Below are 19,887 nucleotides of genomic sequence, written 5' to 3' on the forward strand. Positions count from 1 at the left end.
AATTGAGATAGTCTTTGAATTCGTTGGACATAAATTCTCTGCGAAAAACAGAAATATCATTTTGAAACTTATTTTTAACCATTTTATGAAATATTTGGAAGTTAGCAAAGACATCAGATTTATGTTTAAGAAAATAAATCCAAGTATGTCTAGAAAAGTCATCAACAAAAATGACATAATATGTATAACCACCTTTGGAAATAACTGGTGCGGGGCCCCAAACATCCGAATGTATTAACTCAAGTGGTCGTGAGGAAACAAAAGTTCTACTAAGAAATTGTAACCTTTTCATTTTGCCAAGAATGCAGTCTTTACAAGAAAAATTTTCAGAATTACAAAATTTTTTCAAACTTGGAAAATATTGAATTTTAGACATATGAGGATGGCCAAGCCTTTTGTGCCATAAATCCAATTCTAATTTCTGAATATTATAACAAAATGCATTCTTGGGTAATTCCAAAAAGTCCATGTAATAAAGTCCTCCTTCTCTATGGCCTTCCCCAATCAGCTTCCCTGACTGGCGATCCTGTACCCAACAACCATGAGAAGAGAAGGAGATATTACATCCATAATCAGATATTTGCGAGACAGATAAGAGATTCAAATTAAGTTTAGGGATATATCTAACTTCTGGGATAAAAAATCTTTTGGATTTTTGAAGATTTTCAAAACATCCTATTCCTTTTACTTCGAGAGATGTGCCATCGGCTGTAAAAACCTTTGACACACTTGAGTTATTTTTAAGACATTCGGATAGACTATTAACATTTGGGGTCATATGAAAAGAAGCACCAGAATCTAAAAGCCAATGAAAGTTACCTGGACCGGAGAAAGATGCAACTGCCGCTCCAGTTGAGGCTTCGGTTGAGGAGGATACCCCATTGAGAAGAGGTTGAAGGATTTCCATCAGTTGAGCCATAGACACAGGTGCATCTTGATCTTTTGACTCAGATTCAACAGATGCAACTCTTTTTTCTTCTCTTCTTTTTAACTTTGGACATTGAGGCCTATAGTGCCCCGGTTCATGACAATGATGACAAATAACTTTTCTTTTATCAAAGTCGCCGTTTTGCCTTCCAAAATGAGGCGGCTTGTAAGTACGAGTATGATTCCCCGGTCTAGATACAGCTAAAACGGAGTCATCATCAACTTTTGGAGTACTTTTTCTAAGTCTATTTTCCTCCATAGTGAGCTCTTCTATAGTATCAACAATAGAAGGAATTTTTCCACGATGTAAAAGGGCTGATTTGGTGGATTCAAACTCCGGCCTTAGACCATTCACAAATTGATAGAAATGTTCCATATCGAGTTGCTTTTGGCGAAGCTCGATGTCTTCGGCACAATGCCATTTGGGCTCAAGAAGAGCCAACTCTTCCCAAAGTTCGGACAACTCATTATAATATTCTCGAATAGTTTTATCTTTTTGAGTCATTGTTCGAACTTTATCTTGTAAATTGCATACATGTGCAATATCTTTAAGGGAATACATGTTTTTGAGGTATTCCCAAGCCTTATCGGCATGCTCAAACTTAGCTAGACTAGAGCATTTTTTAATGTCAATGCTATTGATGAGCCATGACATAATTTTTGCATGCCCTATCCTCCATTCTTTCCATTTCTTTTCATAAGTGGCTAACGCCTTACTCTTCTCTTCTTCCGTTAGAGGAACCTCTTTATCACCCTCTTTCTTGGTAAGAGATAGTTTAGGTTTCAAATCGGAACCATCCACTATACCCCATAAACCTTTTCCCCAAATGTGGTGCTTCATAATCGAAGCCCACATTACATAGTTAGTATCATTTAGCTTCATAGGAATGATGGTGATCTTATCATTGTCATCCATCTTTTACAAGGGTAAGAGAGGAATAAATAGGAGGAGAGAGAGAGAAAAATAAAAAGAAAAGAAAAAGAGTAGACAAAGGAATAAGAGAGGATACAAAACCAAATTTTTTTGTAGCACAAGTTCGCCTTTCTTCAAACAAATCTTCTTGAGCCAAGAACAAGGTGATGAAACACCTTTTGTAAATGTGGCACGGAAATCGAGGCGGAAGCGCTTCAAGATCTAAGGATTTCGTAGCTCTGATACCATGTAATAAAATGGTGGTCTTCAACAAATGCACAAATAACTCACAAACAAGTGTCTATTGGAGACACTACAAGCATGACCCTTGAAAGGGTATAAAGGGAAGAACACTTGAAAAATAAATAATACTTTATTCATGAACAAAATGCTTAAGAAGCATAGTTCTTTACATTGAAGGGGTTCACCCCTATATATACCAAAAAATGGGAGAGAGAGGAGAGCTCATTTTGAGCTCTCCAAAAAGAGACGCTGGATTCCAACGTCTCTTAATATAGCTGTTGGACTATAGTCCAACAGCATTTATTATAGCTGTTGGACTACAGTCCAACAACTACTTGCACAGTCAAGTTCCAACAGGAACTTGACTGGATCAAAATATCTAGTTTCTATTGAACTAGATGCTAAAAAAGAAAATAAAAAATAGAAAAATAAAATAATAAAAGAAAATATAATAATATTAAATAATATATATATATTGCAGTTTACATTTTAACAGAGGCAATCTCTGTATTTTTTTGTTTCATTACAAATATTACAGTAAATGGTGAATTCGAGGATCATCATCCAATGAAACATATTAACTTTCAGATTGAAAACAACGATAAAAATGAAATTCAGAGTTTCATACTCAACACAATGAAATTAAATCAAGGATCAGATGAAGCTCTGTAATCTAACCTTTCCTTCATAAACAAGATTATCGTTATCAGGGATCCCTTTGATTGAGTTTGATTCAGTAGCAGATTCATGATCCTCACAAGGTCCCACAAAGTTGGGCATCTGCTTATTGTTTCGTCGATGTTTCTTGAATGACCCTCCTTTTCTGTTCCCCTTTCCATCTGCCACAAGACATGATGGAGTTTTTGCTGCCTCTGCTTCAAGAGGCACACCTAGCTCAGCAAGTGCATCCTCAAGGGACTGACGAGTTTGAAGTTTTGCTATTTGCTGTTCATCAAGGGTTTGCCCATTTGCCTGCTTGGCCTCAAGCATTTCTATCTGTTGCAACTTTTTTCTTATGGCTCTAATTTGTTTAGAGATGGCCTGATCTGCAGCACTTTTTGGTTGCAAAAAGCCAACCCCTGCTCTCAGAACTCTATTCTTCATCGCAAAAGCCTGGTGGTTACGCAACCTTGGAGAACCACCGTCACTCTCCTCTTCACTGTTAAGAACAGCTGGAAATGTAGCTGTTGGTGTTGGAAGCCGACGGTAACTCCAAGGCTCAGAGGACCTCACATCCAAAGACTTCTCTAGTTTTGCAAGAATTTCAGGTGATGTATTTGCAATCGTTGGTGCCAAGAGGGAAAAAATGAAGTTAAGGTTGTGGAGTGCAATATCCTGCATAACAGACCATCATTACTTCAAATGAACAGAACAAAATGTAACATATCAACATGCTATTTCTTTTCATAGTACTGCTGTAAAATTGTACGAGTTGTAGTTGTATGACTTGCAAATGCTATGGGTGATTTTTTTTAGTAAGTTCCATCTGAACTGTAACCAGTAACCACCAAAATGAATTGAAAGTAAGGTTTTCTCAAAAAAAAAAGTGTAATACTGCAGTTTCAATAGCTTGGAGAAAATGTACAGATTTGATCAACTTAAATTCGCAGCTTTTAAGCGAAGAGTCAAAAGTTCAAATAGAATCCAGATAGATAAAAATATGACCTATATACGAGACAAGGTACAACATTGCTTCTAGATATAGCAACATACAAAACCCCCAGTTAGTCAATGCTGCATCTATTTGTTGACATTAACAAAATCAACCACATAGGAAGATGTATATCATTAGATTCTGGTAGGGCTCATAATGGGCCAGCCTCATGCCAGAGGTCATGCTTTCATAGCTTACAATGTTAGGGCCAGCTGATAAGATTTGTGTAAGCACTAATCCAAGTAAAATTGGTTAAATTTGAAATATCATTCATCTTTTTTTTCTTAGGATATAAAAAGATCACATTCTGTTTAGCTAAATTAAAATCTGTATAAATCTAAGAACCACGGGCATGAACAAGGCACAAAGCCCAAAAGTATCTTATAATGGACCAGTCAACTTTGATCAGAACCCATATTGCAGTTTTTCTGTTGGTTGAGTGTCACAGACGCATGAACACAAATTATGAGGCACAACAAGGACACCTTGTATGGATGGAAGTTTTTTTTATAGGAAAGCTCGGCATAGCTCCCATGGTATTTGAACCCAAGACCTTTTACCATCCAGCTATCTCATTAGACATTGTGAAATGGAAGATACGCAAAACAAGAAAACAAGGACAGGGTTACACAAACACAGACATGTGTGCACATGCATGAACACACAATATCTGCAACCTAAAGCACGAAACAGTTGTCTTAAAAGTGGCACAAATTCATGGATAACAATTCAAAGACTATTTAAAAATCAAACATATAATATGCAGTATAATTTCAGGTTAGTTTACCAACAACTTATATGAAAAGACAAAAAACAGTCACCAATACTACCTCACAGCGCTTCCACAACTCATCAGCTTCCACAGCATCTGCAATCTCAAGCAGCTGCATAGCATTCCTGGGTTCTACAAGGAACTCACATGCTGCCTTTTGGCATAATAATTTCAAACTTGGAACTGATCTATTGAAATTATCCTTTTCTATAGGCAAAATGGAGCACATTTGAGAACTATTGAACATAAAGTCTTCATCAAACTCTTCCACTGCTTTATCAGCATTTGTTTGCTCAGCAACATCAGTTGATTTTGGAGCATAAGGAGGATGATATAGAGCAGAAATAACCAGTAAGTGTGTTTCACCAACAGAAACTGATGTAGCATGCTTGATTCCATGCAAACGAGATGCTATAGGAGCTTCATCCTTTTTCTTCCCGTCCCATGTGTAAACATCCCCAGTGTTTGTCACAGCAGCGGTCCAGTACTTTCCAGCTGAAATACTGACAAAATGTCTGCCACACATTGAGTAGAGCTGTAGAAAAGATAACAAAGAACATTAAGAGATGCATTCCCTGATTTTAAGGCATTAAGGAACATGCAAGTAAACCAAAAGATGAACCATGAAGCACCCCTGACCTGCTGGCATCTTAGATCTGGATCAGACGAGACCCAGAAAAATAAAGCACCATCACTTGTAAGTGCTGTGCTATGAATCATTCCTGCTGCAACTGCTACCACATGAAGCCGCTCTGCTTGGTGGAATTTAAGAGGAGTAGAGCCCTTCTTCTTTGTACTTCTTGAGATCATTATACGTCTTGGAGTTACCAGGCGGTTGCCCCAAGTGTAAACCTATAATTAGGATTGTAAACAAAGTTGGTGTAACCACTAAATATCAAATGTGATACAAGGAAAGACCAAATGTCTGAAAGCAGAAATGCAACAAAGATTAAATAACTTAACTTAAGAACCATATATATATAGATATATAGATAGATAGATAGATAGATAGATATAATTCTGCTGGATTTAGCCATAGTAGGATTAGTACCACACAGAAGCAACGGTTATAAATGTGACAACTCAGGCCAACATGGCTCCGACACAAATAGGACAACAACTGGAGCACCTCAGGAAGGAATCAAATAATAATCAGGTAACACAATCCAGGTTGCTTGCATTTATGTGCTTCCCAGCCCTAGAATGACTTGGGAAGTTGGGAAAAAATATGGGAACTGGAGAATTCCTAGCAGAGAAAAATTACTTAATCCTATTTGAAGCTCATTTAGATTTGCCTACTACATTTCATGGCAACTAAAGGTGGATAAAGTTCCAGCTCAGATCGTATTCCTCTGAACAAAAAAAGACAATGCTTGCCATGCAATTGCTTAGCAAAAAACCATGCAAGTCATAATTTTACCTCTCCATCAGGGCCTAACACAATTGTGTGATACTTTGCTGCAGATATTGCAACAAACTTTTTGTCTTTTAAATACTCAACCACACGGGGCACATAGTTTGAAGCTGAATTTGAGGTGCCATACCCAAGTTGGCCCTCCTTGTTGCATCCCCATGTGAATATTTCTCCAGACTCAGATACGACAGCAGTATGCTTGTTTGCAGCTGCAACCGCAATTATTTTGTTCCTTAGAGAACTAACACGGCGGGGTGTTGGTTGGGTATCCACTGAGGTATAGCCGAGCTGACCCTCTGCATGTGAATTTGAAATAAAAATAACTAAAGCGGCACAATTGAGATAAAGAAGAGATGGAGAAAATAAGAATAGTAAGAACCCAACTCCCACAGCTGGATGGGTATGCAGCAGAAAAACAAACTGCAACTGCTGCATGGACTTGAATATTCACCATGAGCAACCAGAATTTAAAAATATTCACACTTCAATATAAATGTAAGTGTGTCATTACTGGTGGCTAAAAGCACATATTGTAAACCAGATAGACATCTATTTTTTATAGCTCATAATACCTCGGTTGGATCCCCATGTATACACTTCCCCTCCTTCTGTTGCAACGACAGTATGGTGTTTAGCTGCTGCCACAGCTTTAACACGACGAGAACCTAACCCACCAATTAATTGCCGCGGAGTGATAACTGCAGCTTGGCCACTATAAATCATACAAAAGGATATAGTTAGAAAATTCTAAGCAGTTAAAAGCAGCATATAGTTTTAATACACTAAGTGCTACTGTTATGCAGGACTCCATCAGGTATTCTCCAACAATATATAAGATCTCACCCCATACGATAGGGAGTTCCAAGCCAAGGGCACACATTTCTGATATGAAGCTCCTAGGAGCGCAATCAGATTTTTAGAAATGAAATACATAAGGATTTGCTTAGGATTACGCAGAAATGTGTGGAAGCATGCACACATGGCCACAGAGCATACACATCTATTCATATGGATACAGTTTTTCTCTTTTCCCATGAAACTAACAGAAAAGGAATCTCATTAAAAAGAAGATGAAGAATATAAGAAAAGGGATAGCAAGTTGTCACCCTAACATTGCAACCAATCAGCAAAGAATAGCACAAAACGGATGTTAAGGGACATCCTGATGTTACACATGGATACATGCATAATGTCATATGCAGCTATTTTACAAAATTCTAGCAAGAATAGAATATGCATGGACATGATAAAGAAGAAAGTCAAAAATGAGAAACGAATATAGGCACATAAGCATGCAGGTGTGTGCACACATTTGGAGATGGACAGTGTAAATGACCAATTTCCATGACATTAAGTACATGATTCAGAGACTTTTTTCCTTGAAAAAATTATTCAAAGAAATTTGAAGCAATATACCTGTGAATATCAAAGTCAGGATGACCAAGGCGACCACCCCTTCCAAATCCCCAAGTATACAATTCTCCACTAGCACCAATAGCTACACTATGAAACTTTGCTGCAGCAACAATCTTGATACGAGTACCTTGTAGGGATTCGACTTTACAAGGTAGCTTTTGTATATCTGTGTTTCCAGTTCCAAGCTGATAATTTGCACCATTGCCCCAACTAAACACTTCTGTTACAGCTACAAGTGACAGAAGATGAAGAACATCACTAACAAACGATGGCATCTCAAAAAAAAAAAGACAAGCAAGGTAGCCCCAATAATGCTTAACATGTTACAGAATTTTATCAATGCTCATAAAATAAAAGCTGATAGAGCTCATCATATCTTCAAAGTGTCAATCAATAGCGATGTACCTGAACCATCTCGAGCTCCAACAGCCTGGTATACTGGCCCACAGAGAAGATCAACAGGGGCGCGAGACTTGGAGTCCTCCAATGTAAGGGATGCACCTGACTTAAGAAGAACTCCAGCCACAGCAAGATGGCCAAAGTGGAGAGCTCTGTGTAGGCTAGTCCATCCTGATTCTCCATCCTGCAAGGAAATCAAACAAATATTCCAGGCTGCTGAGTTATTGGTTATCAACAAATAATTAAGCAAATTGGTGGGGATAAAACTGCATAAAAGAATCACACGAACAATGTTTAACTTCAACCCTGAGCATGCCTAACTTAAAAAAGTACCATCCAGAGATTATGTTGTTTTTTAAATGAGTAAAGCAGTAACAAACAGGTAAAAATATAACTCAAAATACCATAATGAGATTATGCGGTTTAGAAATACAATAAATCAATAAGAAACAGCCTATATAATGACAAACAAGCATATATCATTAAATACTAACTAGCTCAGAGTATAAGAATACTAGGATCCTTGGCAGCCTGTCAACTCCAGCAAGGTGGACAGGACATCAATATTTTTTCTATGCTGAGTTCATGGATATGGTGGAAGATATGACTCTGCCCATCAAAACTATTCTTCATTCCCAAACTGATAGTCAGATCAAAATATTTGCAAACGAAATGTGTCAACCCTTTTTTTGGGAACAATTATTAACAATTTGGCATCATATGAAAACACACAAAACTTGATCCCATTGCAAGTGCTCAGGCAAAAAAGAAAAGATGATAGCAGCATTTCATTACACCTGAATTGATGAAAAGACAGGAAATTGAAAAAATAGATTTGATTGGAAAATCAAAAACACAGAAAAAAGTTTGCATTGCATACTAAGACATTTAAAATTTTGAAAAGACTTCTACATAAGTAATAACCATATGGACTGAAACTGAAACAATATTTGGCCAGCTATTTATATGACAAGGCCAACAGATATAACTTGAAAGCATGGGTAAGAACAGACCCTTGCATCGGGATCTGCACCAGCAGCAAGCAGCCTTTTCACAATAGGTACATGATTTCTCCAGGTTGCAATGTGAAGAGCAGTGAGGCCAAATATGTTCCTCGCATCAATATTTCCACCATTCCTTTTTAATTGTGTCAAAGCAAAATCAAGTTCTGATAAAGATCCTTCACGAGCAATAGTCCATATATCACTTCTGTCGTTACTTGTAGAAGTTTTCCGACCCTGTACTTGCTTTGTAACACTTGAACAGGACGAACCCTCCATTAACAGATTAAGCCAGAACAAAAAATCAACTATGAAATGCACAACCAATGGTTTTAAGAGCCAGAACTCAACACATGATGAGTATCATCCACACTGTCACTATAATTCACTCTGGCACTTGAATAATTATTCTATACTAAGCCATCTTCTCATTTTAATGCTCCATTTTTACCAACAAGCAAAGACTCACAAATACTTTATAACTCCCTGAAACCCAAGTACCAAATCGCCCATGATCATCCACATCTTGGGCGTGAAAACAAACCAATGCTAAAAGCCATTTCAAAACTCCAACATTATCAGAAAATGGCCTCATGATAGGATATACGATGCCTCCGGCATAGAAGAAAGTAGGCTTTGCAAGAAAATCTACAAAAACTACAGGAAAAATGTGTATCAATTGAATTGAAAACAACACCAAAAATATCATTAGTCTACGAAAAGCAAAAGCATGTATGCTAAATCTCAGATCCATGAAAGAGCAATCTAGAGGGTCATGCACAGAACAATGGATACACATACAAGCATGAATATGTGCACATATTCATGACACACAGAATTTCATTTGTGATAATTAATTTTCTTCGGAAGAAAGCATATAGCCAGCAAAGTGCTTACTTGTACCATTAAATTTATATGGTTAATTTAATTTAGTACAAATGGGAAATTAATAACAGCAAATTTGTCAAGAAACACTCTGATGTAACTACATGGAAAAAGAAAACTATGATACAAAACTAAGCAGATTGTCAGTACATAAAAGCGTTCAAAAATTTTCTTTTAAATCAAAAAAATATACAAGTGTTCATTGACATAAATTTTTCGTGTGGGGGCAACAGATCGGCAGTGTTCATCTGATCAAACCTCTGCTTTATTCAGATGGGTATGTCAGTCGAATAATGCATTTCAAAACAACTCGCCATTAGGCAATGAGAGTTTCCTTCGGTTCCGCATCCGCCAATCTTCTGATTGGTAGTATTACACTTTGCTAAAGGGATGGTGATATCCCATATACTTGCAATATTTGCACTCTAAATAATTGATGATCTCTGTATGCGTATAATGAATTTCTCCATTTGAAAGGATTTGGAGGAAAAAAATTTGCTTGTACCATGTAGGCCTAGGAACCAACCCAACAATCCAATTAAGCAAATCACTCGATTAGACATTAAAGAGCATATCACCTCCCTCAATCCTACTGAACACCAACAAACAAACTAGAAACATATCCATGATTCTGTTCGAAAAATCAGATCATGATAACTGCATACCACATGCAGAAACCAATAAAACTTAATTAAAAAAGCGCTACCCAATTCAGCAATTCGTCTAAAAACAACAACTCAAATAAATCTACTGCGAATCAATAAACCCCACATTTGTTACCAAAAAAAGAAGAATAATAACAAGAAAACAATTGAAAACAATTGTTTTCGGTACCCCCATCCAACTGACGCAAACACAACCGGAAAAGAAGAATCTTTCAAACCCCAATACTCTTCTCAAAAAACCAACGAAGAAAGACACCATAAGCAACGAATCGATGCGGAAAAAACTGATCAAAATATCCCAAGAAAAGCTGAAAACGGCAACAGAAGACAATTACAATCGATCCAATCTTTAAAATGAGAAAGAAAAACTCACCTTAGACGAAGATTTGAGTGCCAAATATCACAGAGATTCAGGAGGTGACGTTATTAAGGAGAAGAAAGAATGAGAAAGACAGAAAGGAAAGAGGAGGAGAAGAAGAAGAAATCGGGAAAAAAATGAGAAGTTGGTTGCCCGTTTTAAAAGGGTTGCTTGGGGAACGCATTTGGTGGTGGGTTTCTCCCTTCCATTTTACTACACAGAAAAATTGTGGAGGTAAGAGAGAATTGGTTCCGTGGAATATACCAATCGAGAGTACACGATTCTCTCTCTCTCTCTCTCTCGCTCTCTCTCTCTCTCTCTGGTAACTTCTGCAATTACCGCGGTCGGTTAAACAGTGAAAAAAGAAGAGCGGTATCACGAATCGGGTGTCTCTGCCCAGACACGCGAGTCGGTTTCTACGTTGCCTTCGGTGTTCAAAACAGTGACAAAAGTTTGAGACGGCAAAAAAACGGCAGCCAAATTGTCGTGATAAGTTGAAACTCTGTGTTTTTTGGGGTGTTTTGGATTTGGGTGTGTTTATTTCTTTTTTCATAACATTTTGGGTGTTTTATTTGCACAACAATAAATGCATTTTAAATTAAAAATAAAAATAAAATAAATCCTTCGTTGTCAAAACATAGTCCATATAAATGTAAATAATGCAATACCATGACATTTTCACAATTCATGATATTTTAATTGCTTAACAAGTGAGTAAAATTTCATATATATTTTTTTTTCACGGAGAACCCATGCCAGGCGCAGAGACCTAGCCACATTGGCTCACGTGACTCGTACTTACTGTCACTGTCCTATCAGTGTAAAACTCCCGAGGGCTTACCTTTCGATCGAGAGAATCGCCAAGCTTTAGCTTACGCAGGGGGGTGACGCCCATGAGATTTGAACCTAGGCTGCCCGTCAAGTATAAATTCTTGTGATTTTTTCAAAATGTTGCATGACTAAGGGTGAACAATAAGCCAAGTAGCTCGAGCTTAGCACGAGCTGAGTTCCTTTAAAGTTTGGTCGTTGGTTGTTTGATAACCAAGTTGAGCTTGAGTACTTGTTTAAAGCGTGTTTAATTAAACGAGCTTGTGCTTGAATTTATGCTTATTAAAACTTTATATTGGGATATTGTTTTTTTATAGGGGTGGCAATCGGGTCGGGTTGGCGTGTCAGCATACCTCAACCCGAACCCGACCCGTTTATTAAACGGGTCAGCTGTGGCAAACACAAACCCGACCCGTTTAATAAACGGGTAACCCGACACGACCCGCCAACCCATTTAATAAATGGGTTGGGTCGGGTAAACGGGTTTTCAGGTTCGCGGGTCAGGTTGGCGGGTTGACGGATCGGGTTGGCAGGTAGTCAGGTTGGCGGGTCGGGTTGACGGGTCGGGTTGGTGGGTTGGCGGGTTGACCCACCCGCCTAACCCGTTTATTAAACGGGTCAGCCGGGTTGGCGGGTTGGCATACCCCCAACCCGAACCCGACCTGTTTAATAAACGGGTTACGCGGGTCGACCCGTTTATTAAACAGGTTGGCTTAAGCCCAACCCGAACCCGCCTAAGAGGCGGGTTGGCGGGTCGTGTCAGAAATTGCCACCCCTATTTATATATATATATATATAGATAGATAGATAACTCATGTATGGTCTCTGATGTAAAAGAAACACAAATGTAAGTCTTTACTCTAATGGGCAGGATGTTGTTTGTGGTGGGTTCAAATCCTGCTTTGAAACCTTAATTTACCTTTAATAGCTAGCTCATGCCGAACCAAGGCCTATACTAGTGGTCGCCGAGTCCATTCGAGTTGAGCTCGATCATGGCTCACATAAAACAGGCCAAGCTTCAATGGCTCAAGCTCAGCTCGTGTGCAACCATAGGATTGCTTGACCTGATATTGTATCTTTCATAAATCACATTTAACTTCATATTCAGATTTGACTCAAATCTCGTGATGGGATTTTGGATCCGAATCTGATACGAGACTGTCATACTGAACTGACTGAAAAACAGGTGAAATTAGGGACTTTTACTTTAAAAAAAAAAGTAAAACGGGTCGGGTTAGACCAAATTCTGACACGGATCTGACTAGATCCAACCCTATAAGTTCCTAAACTGACCCAGATTCGGATATACTCAACAAATAGGTACATGGGGCAGGAAGACAATTATTAATTTCTTGTCCAAATCCATTTTTAGTGCAGTCAACGCCAATGCAAGTATTGGCTTGCAACCCACGACACCGAGCCCACTTAAAAGGATTTCTGCCCTAAAAGTCAAAACCACCAAAACTGTTAAAAAAAATAATGCCAACTGTATCCTAAGCATAGAGTGTAAATAGGTCACATCCGGATCAGATATCCAACCCGATTGAAGGCATTTCGGGCGGATACAGACATACGGTACGGTCCTAAAACAGGATCACACTCAGAACAAACAATCTCGCGTTTAGAAGGATTTGGATAAATAAATAAGATTAAAACCATGTCAGAACCGAGTCTGGCCCGAACCGTTTTATCTATTTCACATGAAAATCGATATACTTGACCGGTTTCTGTAGATCCAATGTGTATCAAGGAGTCAGATTATATCTGGGTCTTGAATTCTACCATGTGTTCTGAGTAGGATCTAGATCCAAACCAGACCCACTCAGTGAAAGTCAGATCCAGTGTCGGGTCAATCCTGACCCGTTTGCAACCCTACTTATGGACATAAACACGTTCATGGCCGTTGGATTCTCCAAAACCAAACATTTGAAAAAAAGAAATTAGTTATGTCTTACCTGGACAAAGTTGTAGTATCAGATATGATGGGGTCCGACCCAACCCTTGAACTCAGTCACTATGAGATTTGGATGTGCTATGTTGACATCGATGCCAAAAAGCAAAATGGACCCATAAAATGTGACTTCCTCCATGTCTGAGATAGCATAAAAGTTTGGATCCTGATTGCCCATATAACGGATGTAAGCGGGTCTGGTAAACTTGGTCCACAGGCCTGATGTTGATAGACACATGGTTTGGATCGTATCCGAAATGTAGACCCAATCGAGCTATTACCTGAAGCCAATTTGTACCCAAAACTCACCACCTTATGCTACCACTGGGGTTTGAACCTGAAACGTCCCACCGCAAGGAGACGTGCACTGACAGCTCCTACTAACCATGTGGAGCCCTAGTTGGTGAATACAGCCTTTCATGAATATATACACATATTCTTAATTTTGTGCAGTTAATCAATCAAAATCTATGACTAACATGTGGATCAGTTTGGGGCCAGGATTTTTCCGGATATCTGGCCCGATGGGTCTGACCCGAACAATCTCACATATATGTTTATGTAATAAAACTACATTATAAAACCCTTTTAAATTATGTCCACAGTTTGGGGTTCTATATATTTTCTCGACCGTAACATACTCTAAACCTGAAGCCAGACCCAAGTGCATATCATTTTGGGGGTTTGGGTCCACTCTGATGGATTACATCCCGATACGGATTTGAATGGGTCATATGTCCAACATCCAACCCGGATCTGGCTCCGATTAGTGGGATTTGGTAAACAAAACTGAATCTGGTTAATAATCGGATTCAGATTCAGATTTATAACAGAATCCAACAAATATCTGAATCCAATTATTTTGATATTAACCCTTTTCATCCAAATCTGAATCTGATTGAGAATTAGATTAGCAAATTGGGTTTGGTGAAGGTTGCATCCGGCCAAATTTGAACTGTTTGAACCCCTAGATCCTGACCCATTGAAAACCCTAAATCCAACACCAGGAGATTAAGGGCACGTTTGCTTTGCGGCCACAATTAGGGTGTGTTTGGATTCGTGGAATTGGAAGCCAATTCCACTTTCACTTATTTGGTTTAACTTCACACAAAGTGGAATAGGAATCCATTTCCTCCCAATTCCTTGGAATCTAAGCCAAGCATTTCTAATACTCAACCCCAAAACCTGCTTCATATCAGTTCGAGTTTGTTTGGGTCTAATTTTAAATGTGATGTGAAAAATGGGTCTCATTAAAACTTGATCCATTAAATATATCAAAATTATACTAAAGATGAGCCAAAACCCAACCTGTATTGGGCAGGTTTTTGTGTAGTTTTTTGTCCTAGTTTTAGGTATGGATCTGATGAGACCTGCCTGAGCCAACCTAGTTACACCCTTTATAAATAATGGAGTTGAACATAGGCTGGATATGGGTCAGGTCAGAACAGATCCCAATACTGGTTTCAACTTTTGAAGGGTGGATTAGGTTTCAGATCTGAATTCAACTTGAATTGTAAAATAATGCTCAGGATTCAGGTAAATAATGGGACCTTATATTACTGGATCCAAGAAAATGGATAAGCAAACTGATTTTTAAGGGAAAAGGATTCGTATTCCATTTCTCTCTCTCTCTCTCTCATATGTTTGTTTTCCCCGTCTTCCTCTTTCTTTTTCTCCTGCTTTTCTTGTTTAGTTTGAAAATTCAGATTCATTTGAACCTGTCACTGAGAAATTTTCTTCTATATTTTCCCACAAATAAAACTGCCGACTGCGACGTTTCCCATCAAGACACCAACAGCCACGGTGTCTCTGTAGATTTACTTAAGACCTCAGTTTTGGTTTCTCATCGTTTGGGGCCCTAAAATTCTTTCTTTCCCTTGAGAAAAACAATCAAAAACCCGCTTGGGTTTAGGAAAAATGGCATCTTTGCAAGTTTTATTCAACAATTATGTGACTCTAGATCATTTCAAGCTGTTTAAGATGGAGAAGTTTCCCCAGATTGAGAGTTCAACAGTTCGATCTTCGGGTTCACAAGGGGGGCCCTTGCAATTCCGATCCTGACAGTAAAAGAGTCGTTTTCTCACGCTCCATTTTTCTCACGTTTGCTTTCCCACGAGAGAATAATTCTCAAGGGAGTAATACAAACGTGCCCTGAGTGAGGGTAAAGGCAATTTCAAGTCCTGAAATAACTGAGTGGATTTCCAGGATATTCCTCATGGATTAATGAATATTCACACTTACCGTTAAAAATCTGATGACTTGTAGATGCGTTGGAAAGAAATTATGAAACTCTTAACAACTCGTGTCCTCGCAGGAAAGTTAAACCAAAAATCAAGAAGGTCAAAAGCCAAAGGGAGACCAAAATCATGTGATCTGTCAAGGCTGGCACCTGCACACCAAGCAAACACATTAAAAGCCAGAGGAGTAATACCCATAAATCCATGATCGGCAGACCCTTACTCTTGAACCTTTCGTATTTATTATAAAAAGACTCTCTCTCTCTCTCTCTCTCTCTCTCTCTCTCTCTCTCTCTCTCTCTATATATATATATATATATATATATATATATATATATATATATATATATATATATATATATATATATATATATATAAAGTGAGAGAGAGAGAGAGAGAGTAAAAAACGATACCGTTCAACCAAAAGATGGTAAAAACCATCCAAACCACTTTTGAAAATCGATATTAAAAGTGTTTTTTTGAAAAAAAAAAATCAATGTGTACCTAGGATTTTATAATGTGCTAAAAATCAACAGTTTAAAACTTTTAAAAGTTTTCTAGATCATAAAAATTCAATCTATGCATAAAACAAAATAACCAGTAAGTGTCATTTGTTAGGTTAGATCTGATAACATCCATGCTGTCATATTTGCCAAATTTTGCTTTTTAATATGATTTTTAAAAGTGATGTGAACAGTTTGTATCTTATTTTGGTTAGACAGTCTCCCTTTCATATATATATATATATATATATATATATATATATATATATATATATATATATATATATATATATATATATATATATATATATATTGCTACTAAATTTTTATGGATTTTTTTACTTTTTTCTTAAATTTCACCATAAAAATGTAATCTAGATGCTTTGTTTTATAGAAAGAGTCTCTTGGATCATCCAATTGTGATGAATAAGAAGTATCTTTTAAGGCATAAAAATCAATGATTAAATTTTTTTGTAAACATTCAAGCATTCAAAAATCACTTTTTTTATCGAAAATAATGATTCAATTGTCTATTCCTAGCAAATGGGTCACGCCAATGCATATGAAGGGTTGGATTTACAAAAAATTGTTGAAAAAGCCTAGTTCACACTTTGGTTTACATATTTTCACTTAACCCATTCTAGTAACCATATAAGATGCAATCATTTGTTTATACAAATGTCAATTTTTTTGTTGTCTTTCTTGAAACTAACCATAAAAATGTGATCTACATGTTTTTCTCAGTGGAAATTAACACTTCAGTTAACCTATTCTAGTAACCATATATGTATATAGGCTGCAATCATTTGTATATACAAAGTCACTTTATTTTCATTCTTTTGTTATCTTTCTTGAAACTAACCATAAAAATGTGATATGTCTTATTATGGCATGTAAGCGAAAAGTTATAAAGCTTGAAAAATTAATGGTGTACAATGTGCAATATTTTTTTACAATTAAATTCATTTTTTATTAAAAAAACACAGTCCAAATGTCAATTCCTAGCATTTAGATTATGTTGAATCCATTTATGAGGTCAGACCGAATAAGGAAAATGTATGCCATGGTGATCTTAAGGTCCGCATGCACATGTGTTTGTGTGTGTGTGAGGAGGGGGGGTAAGATTTGATCATGGGGATTTGACTGCTTCAATGATCTGAAAATCATATGTTCAAACCACGTTGACCTAATTTGGGCATCATTCATGGATGTCATTAGCGCGGTCTAAATGCTAAGGTTCCACTCTTGGTTTTTTGATGAAAAAACATGATTTTATGAGTCAATAAACTATCACACAATGTGAATTATAGATTTTTCAAACCTCATAAATTCATGCCTAGGTATCATAGATAATCCAAGAGTCAATTCCTACTAAGCAGACCATGTAAAAAATAAAAATAAATAAATAAAACTTATTAAGTTATCATATATATGAGTGACATGCTAAATGAGTTTTCAAGTTTTTTATTATAATTTTAAGTTAGGACCATACTGATGTGATATTTGTACTTGGTTTTATAGGGATCAGCTCTTAGAGCTTTTGCTTCGGACACATGGATGGTTTTTTATATGATCCAAAAAACTCATAGGTCCTAAATCTTTGCAAATTTTGTATGCTTCAAATATCATATTTTTCATTGAAAATACATATTTTAACTATCAATTCTTAGTAACTTGGCCATGAGGAACATATCTATGGGGTCAGACTATCGAAAAGAGCACTAAAAAAACCAAAAAACCCACTTAGCCTGTTTCATTTAGCAAACTATTATAACATTTGTTTCCGACACACGGAAGGTTTTTATAAAGTTGTAAACATCAACATCCAAAATATTTGTAATTTTTTTATGCTCTAAATATCATTTTTTTATTAAAAGCACGTGACGTGAGTATTAATTTTTAGTAAATTGGTCATGTTGAACACATCTTTATGGGTCAGAATCAGGAAAAGAGCATATGAAAATAATGAAAAACCCATTTGGCATGAGTATATATATATATATATATATATATATGTGTGTCACTAGAATATAAGAACTGATTAATGTGTAAACCATGATTTTCATAAATTCTTTGTTCTTTTCTCTTGAATCTAACTGTACAGATGTGATCTACATTGTTTGTTTTTTTTAGAACCTGTTCATCCAATTTTGATGTATAAACTAGAATTTTTAAGGATTTAAAATCAATGGCTCCTAATCTTCACAAATATTCAAGCATTGAAAAATCATATTTTTTTCATTGAAAATGCACGATCCAATGGTTGATTCCTAGCAAATTCACCATGCTAAACACGTGATTGGATTTGCAAAAAACATGTTGAAAATGCCCATATTTCTAATTCTCATATTTCAGTTCTCATATTCTGTTTTTTTTTTAAGAATATATATATATATATATATGACAGTTAAAGACTTGAATCTTAAAATTAAAAGAAAACCATTATAAGTACACACCGAGAGGATAAAGTAGATAAAAGTTCCAATTAAATGCAGGACATATTTTTTTGGCTAAACAAACCACAATTATAAAAAAATAACAGACTGAATGATACGTGGAACTATCACTTTCTACTCAAACAAAACAACAACAAAAAGAGGTAGCATGGCCGTGACGGCTACTTGTTCCTTTTTTTTTATTTACTTGGGGTGAACAATTATTAACTATTTTGATTGAAGAGCCTGGCCTATCCTTGTAGCCATGTTCAATCATTGCCAACGTGAGCTTACAAAGTATTTAAAATTTTACCTTTTGTTCATTTTTCATACTAAACAACGCACCAAAAAATTGTGGGGGTCCTTATTAATACCATCTTAATGCCTCACTCACATACGACACTTCGGGGGGAAGTGTTGATCCATTGCCCCCATAGTGTCCCACCAACCAAAACCTCGAAAGCCAAAAAAGCGGCAGGCTCATTAAGAGTTATTTATGTAATTTAATTATTAATTTTAATAATATTTAGTGATTGCATTTAACTTATTCTACGTGAACTATTTTTGAAATTATAAAAAGGCATTATCTCCAAGATAATGGTGGAGATAATTTCAGCTATCCTTGGTTGCTTATATATTGGATCATGGCTCCGGAGCAAGCAATGAACTGAAAAGGAAGGTTGAAAAAATCCCATGATTATGGGTTGGAGTAAATCAATTGGTACAGCATGTGTTTAATTTTATGAGGTTGGAGCTTCAATCCCTCCTTCTAATGCACATGCTCTTTTGATTGGATGATTCCAACTAAACGAGTTTAGAAACCCATTGGTTCCAACATTGGTATTATAGCCCGAAAGAAATCAAAATTGGTACACTATGTTGGCCTAAAGTTTGAACCGTTGAAATGCATGACATTTATCACCATCAGTTGGGAGAAGCAAGATTTGACTGAAGACATTTGGTCTTGATACTTGACATGGTGGCCTGAAGTGGGCCTTTGGAAATGGATGAATGCAAGAAGCAACATGATATGCAACACAACCACCATGTCTACTTCCAGGAAAGGAAAGCATATGCAGGAAGAGATAGGTTGTGTACAGTTGTATTGTTGTTTGCTTGATTATGATGTAAAAACTTGAAGATAAATTTTTTCACATAGTATTACACATTAAGGGTTATAATTAAATTTTTGACACAATGAAAACCTCATATAATTATGTGAAATGGGTGTACAAAAGGGTCATAATGGAAAAGTCAGATTAGTTTATGAATAACCTCATGATATC

At 36.8% G+C, this 19,887-nt stretch overlaps 1 protein-coding gene across 1 annotated transcript in view; it reads right to left on the minus strand.

The window, feature by feature from the left end:
* LOC149827602 (uncharacterized) overlaps positions 1 to 10,856 on the minus strand; it is a 28,733-nt gene extending 17,877 nt beyond the window's left edge. The window contains exons 1-9 of the mRNA XM_090019525.1: positions 10,663 to 10,856; positions 8,752 to 9,396; positions 7,745 to 7,922; positions 7,340 to 7,568; positions 6,496 to 6,635; positions 5,930 to 6,219; positions 5,149 to 5,361; positions 4,568 to 5,044; positions 2,762 to 3,418 (exon numbers count right to left, since the gene is read on the minus strand). Of these exons, the coding sequence (XP_089875651.1) occupies positions 2,762 to 3,418; positions 4,568 to 5,044; positions 5,149 to 5,361; positions 5,930 to 6,219; positions 6,496 to 6,635; positions 7,340 to 7,568; positions 7,745 to 7,922; positions 8,752 to 9,018 (2,451 nt within the window). The 5' untranslated portion in view covers positions 9,019 to 9,396; positions 10,663 to 10,856. The remainder of the gene's footprint in view (positions 1 to 2,761; positions 3,419 to 4,567; positions 5,045 to 5,148; positions 5,362 to 5,929; positions 6,220 to 6,495; positions 6,636 to 7,339; positions 7,569 to 7,744; positions 7,923 to 8,751; positions 9,397 to 10,662) is intronic.
* Between the last annotated feature and the right edge of the window lie 9,031 nt (positions 10,857 to 19,887).

The sequence above is a fragment of the Nuphar pumila genome, chromosome 10 (genome assembly GCF_984573655.1).
Source record: "Nuphar pumila chromosome 10, dmNupPumi1.hap1.1, whole genome shotgun sequence".
NCBI classification, from domain to species: domain Eukaryota; kingdom Viridiplantae; phylum Streptophyta; class Magnoliopsida; order Nymphaeales; family Nymphaeaceae; genus Nuphar; species Nuphar pumila.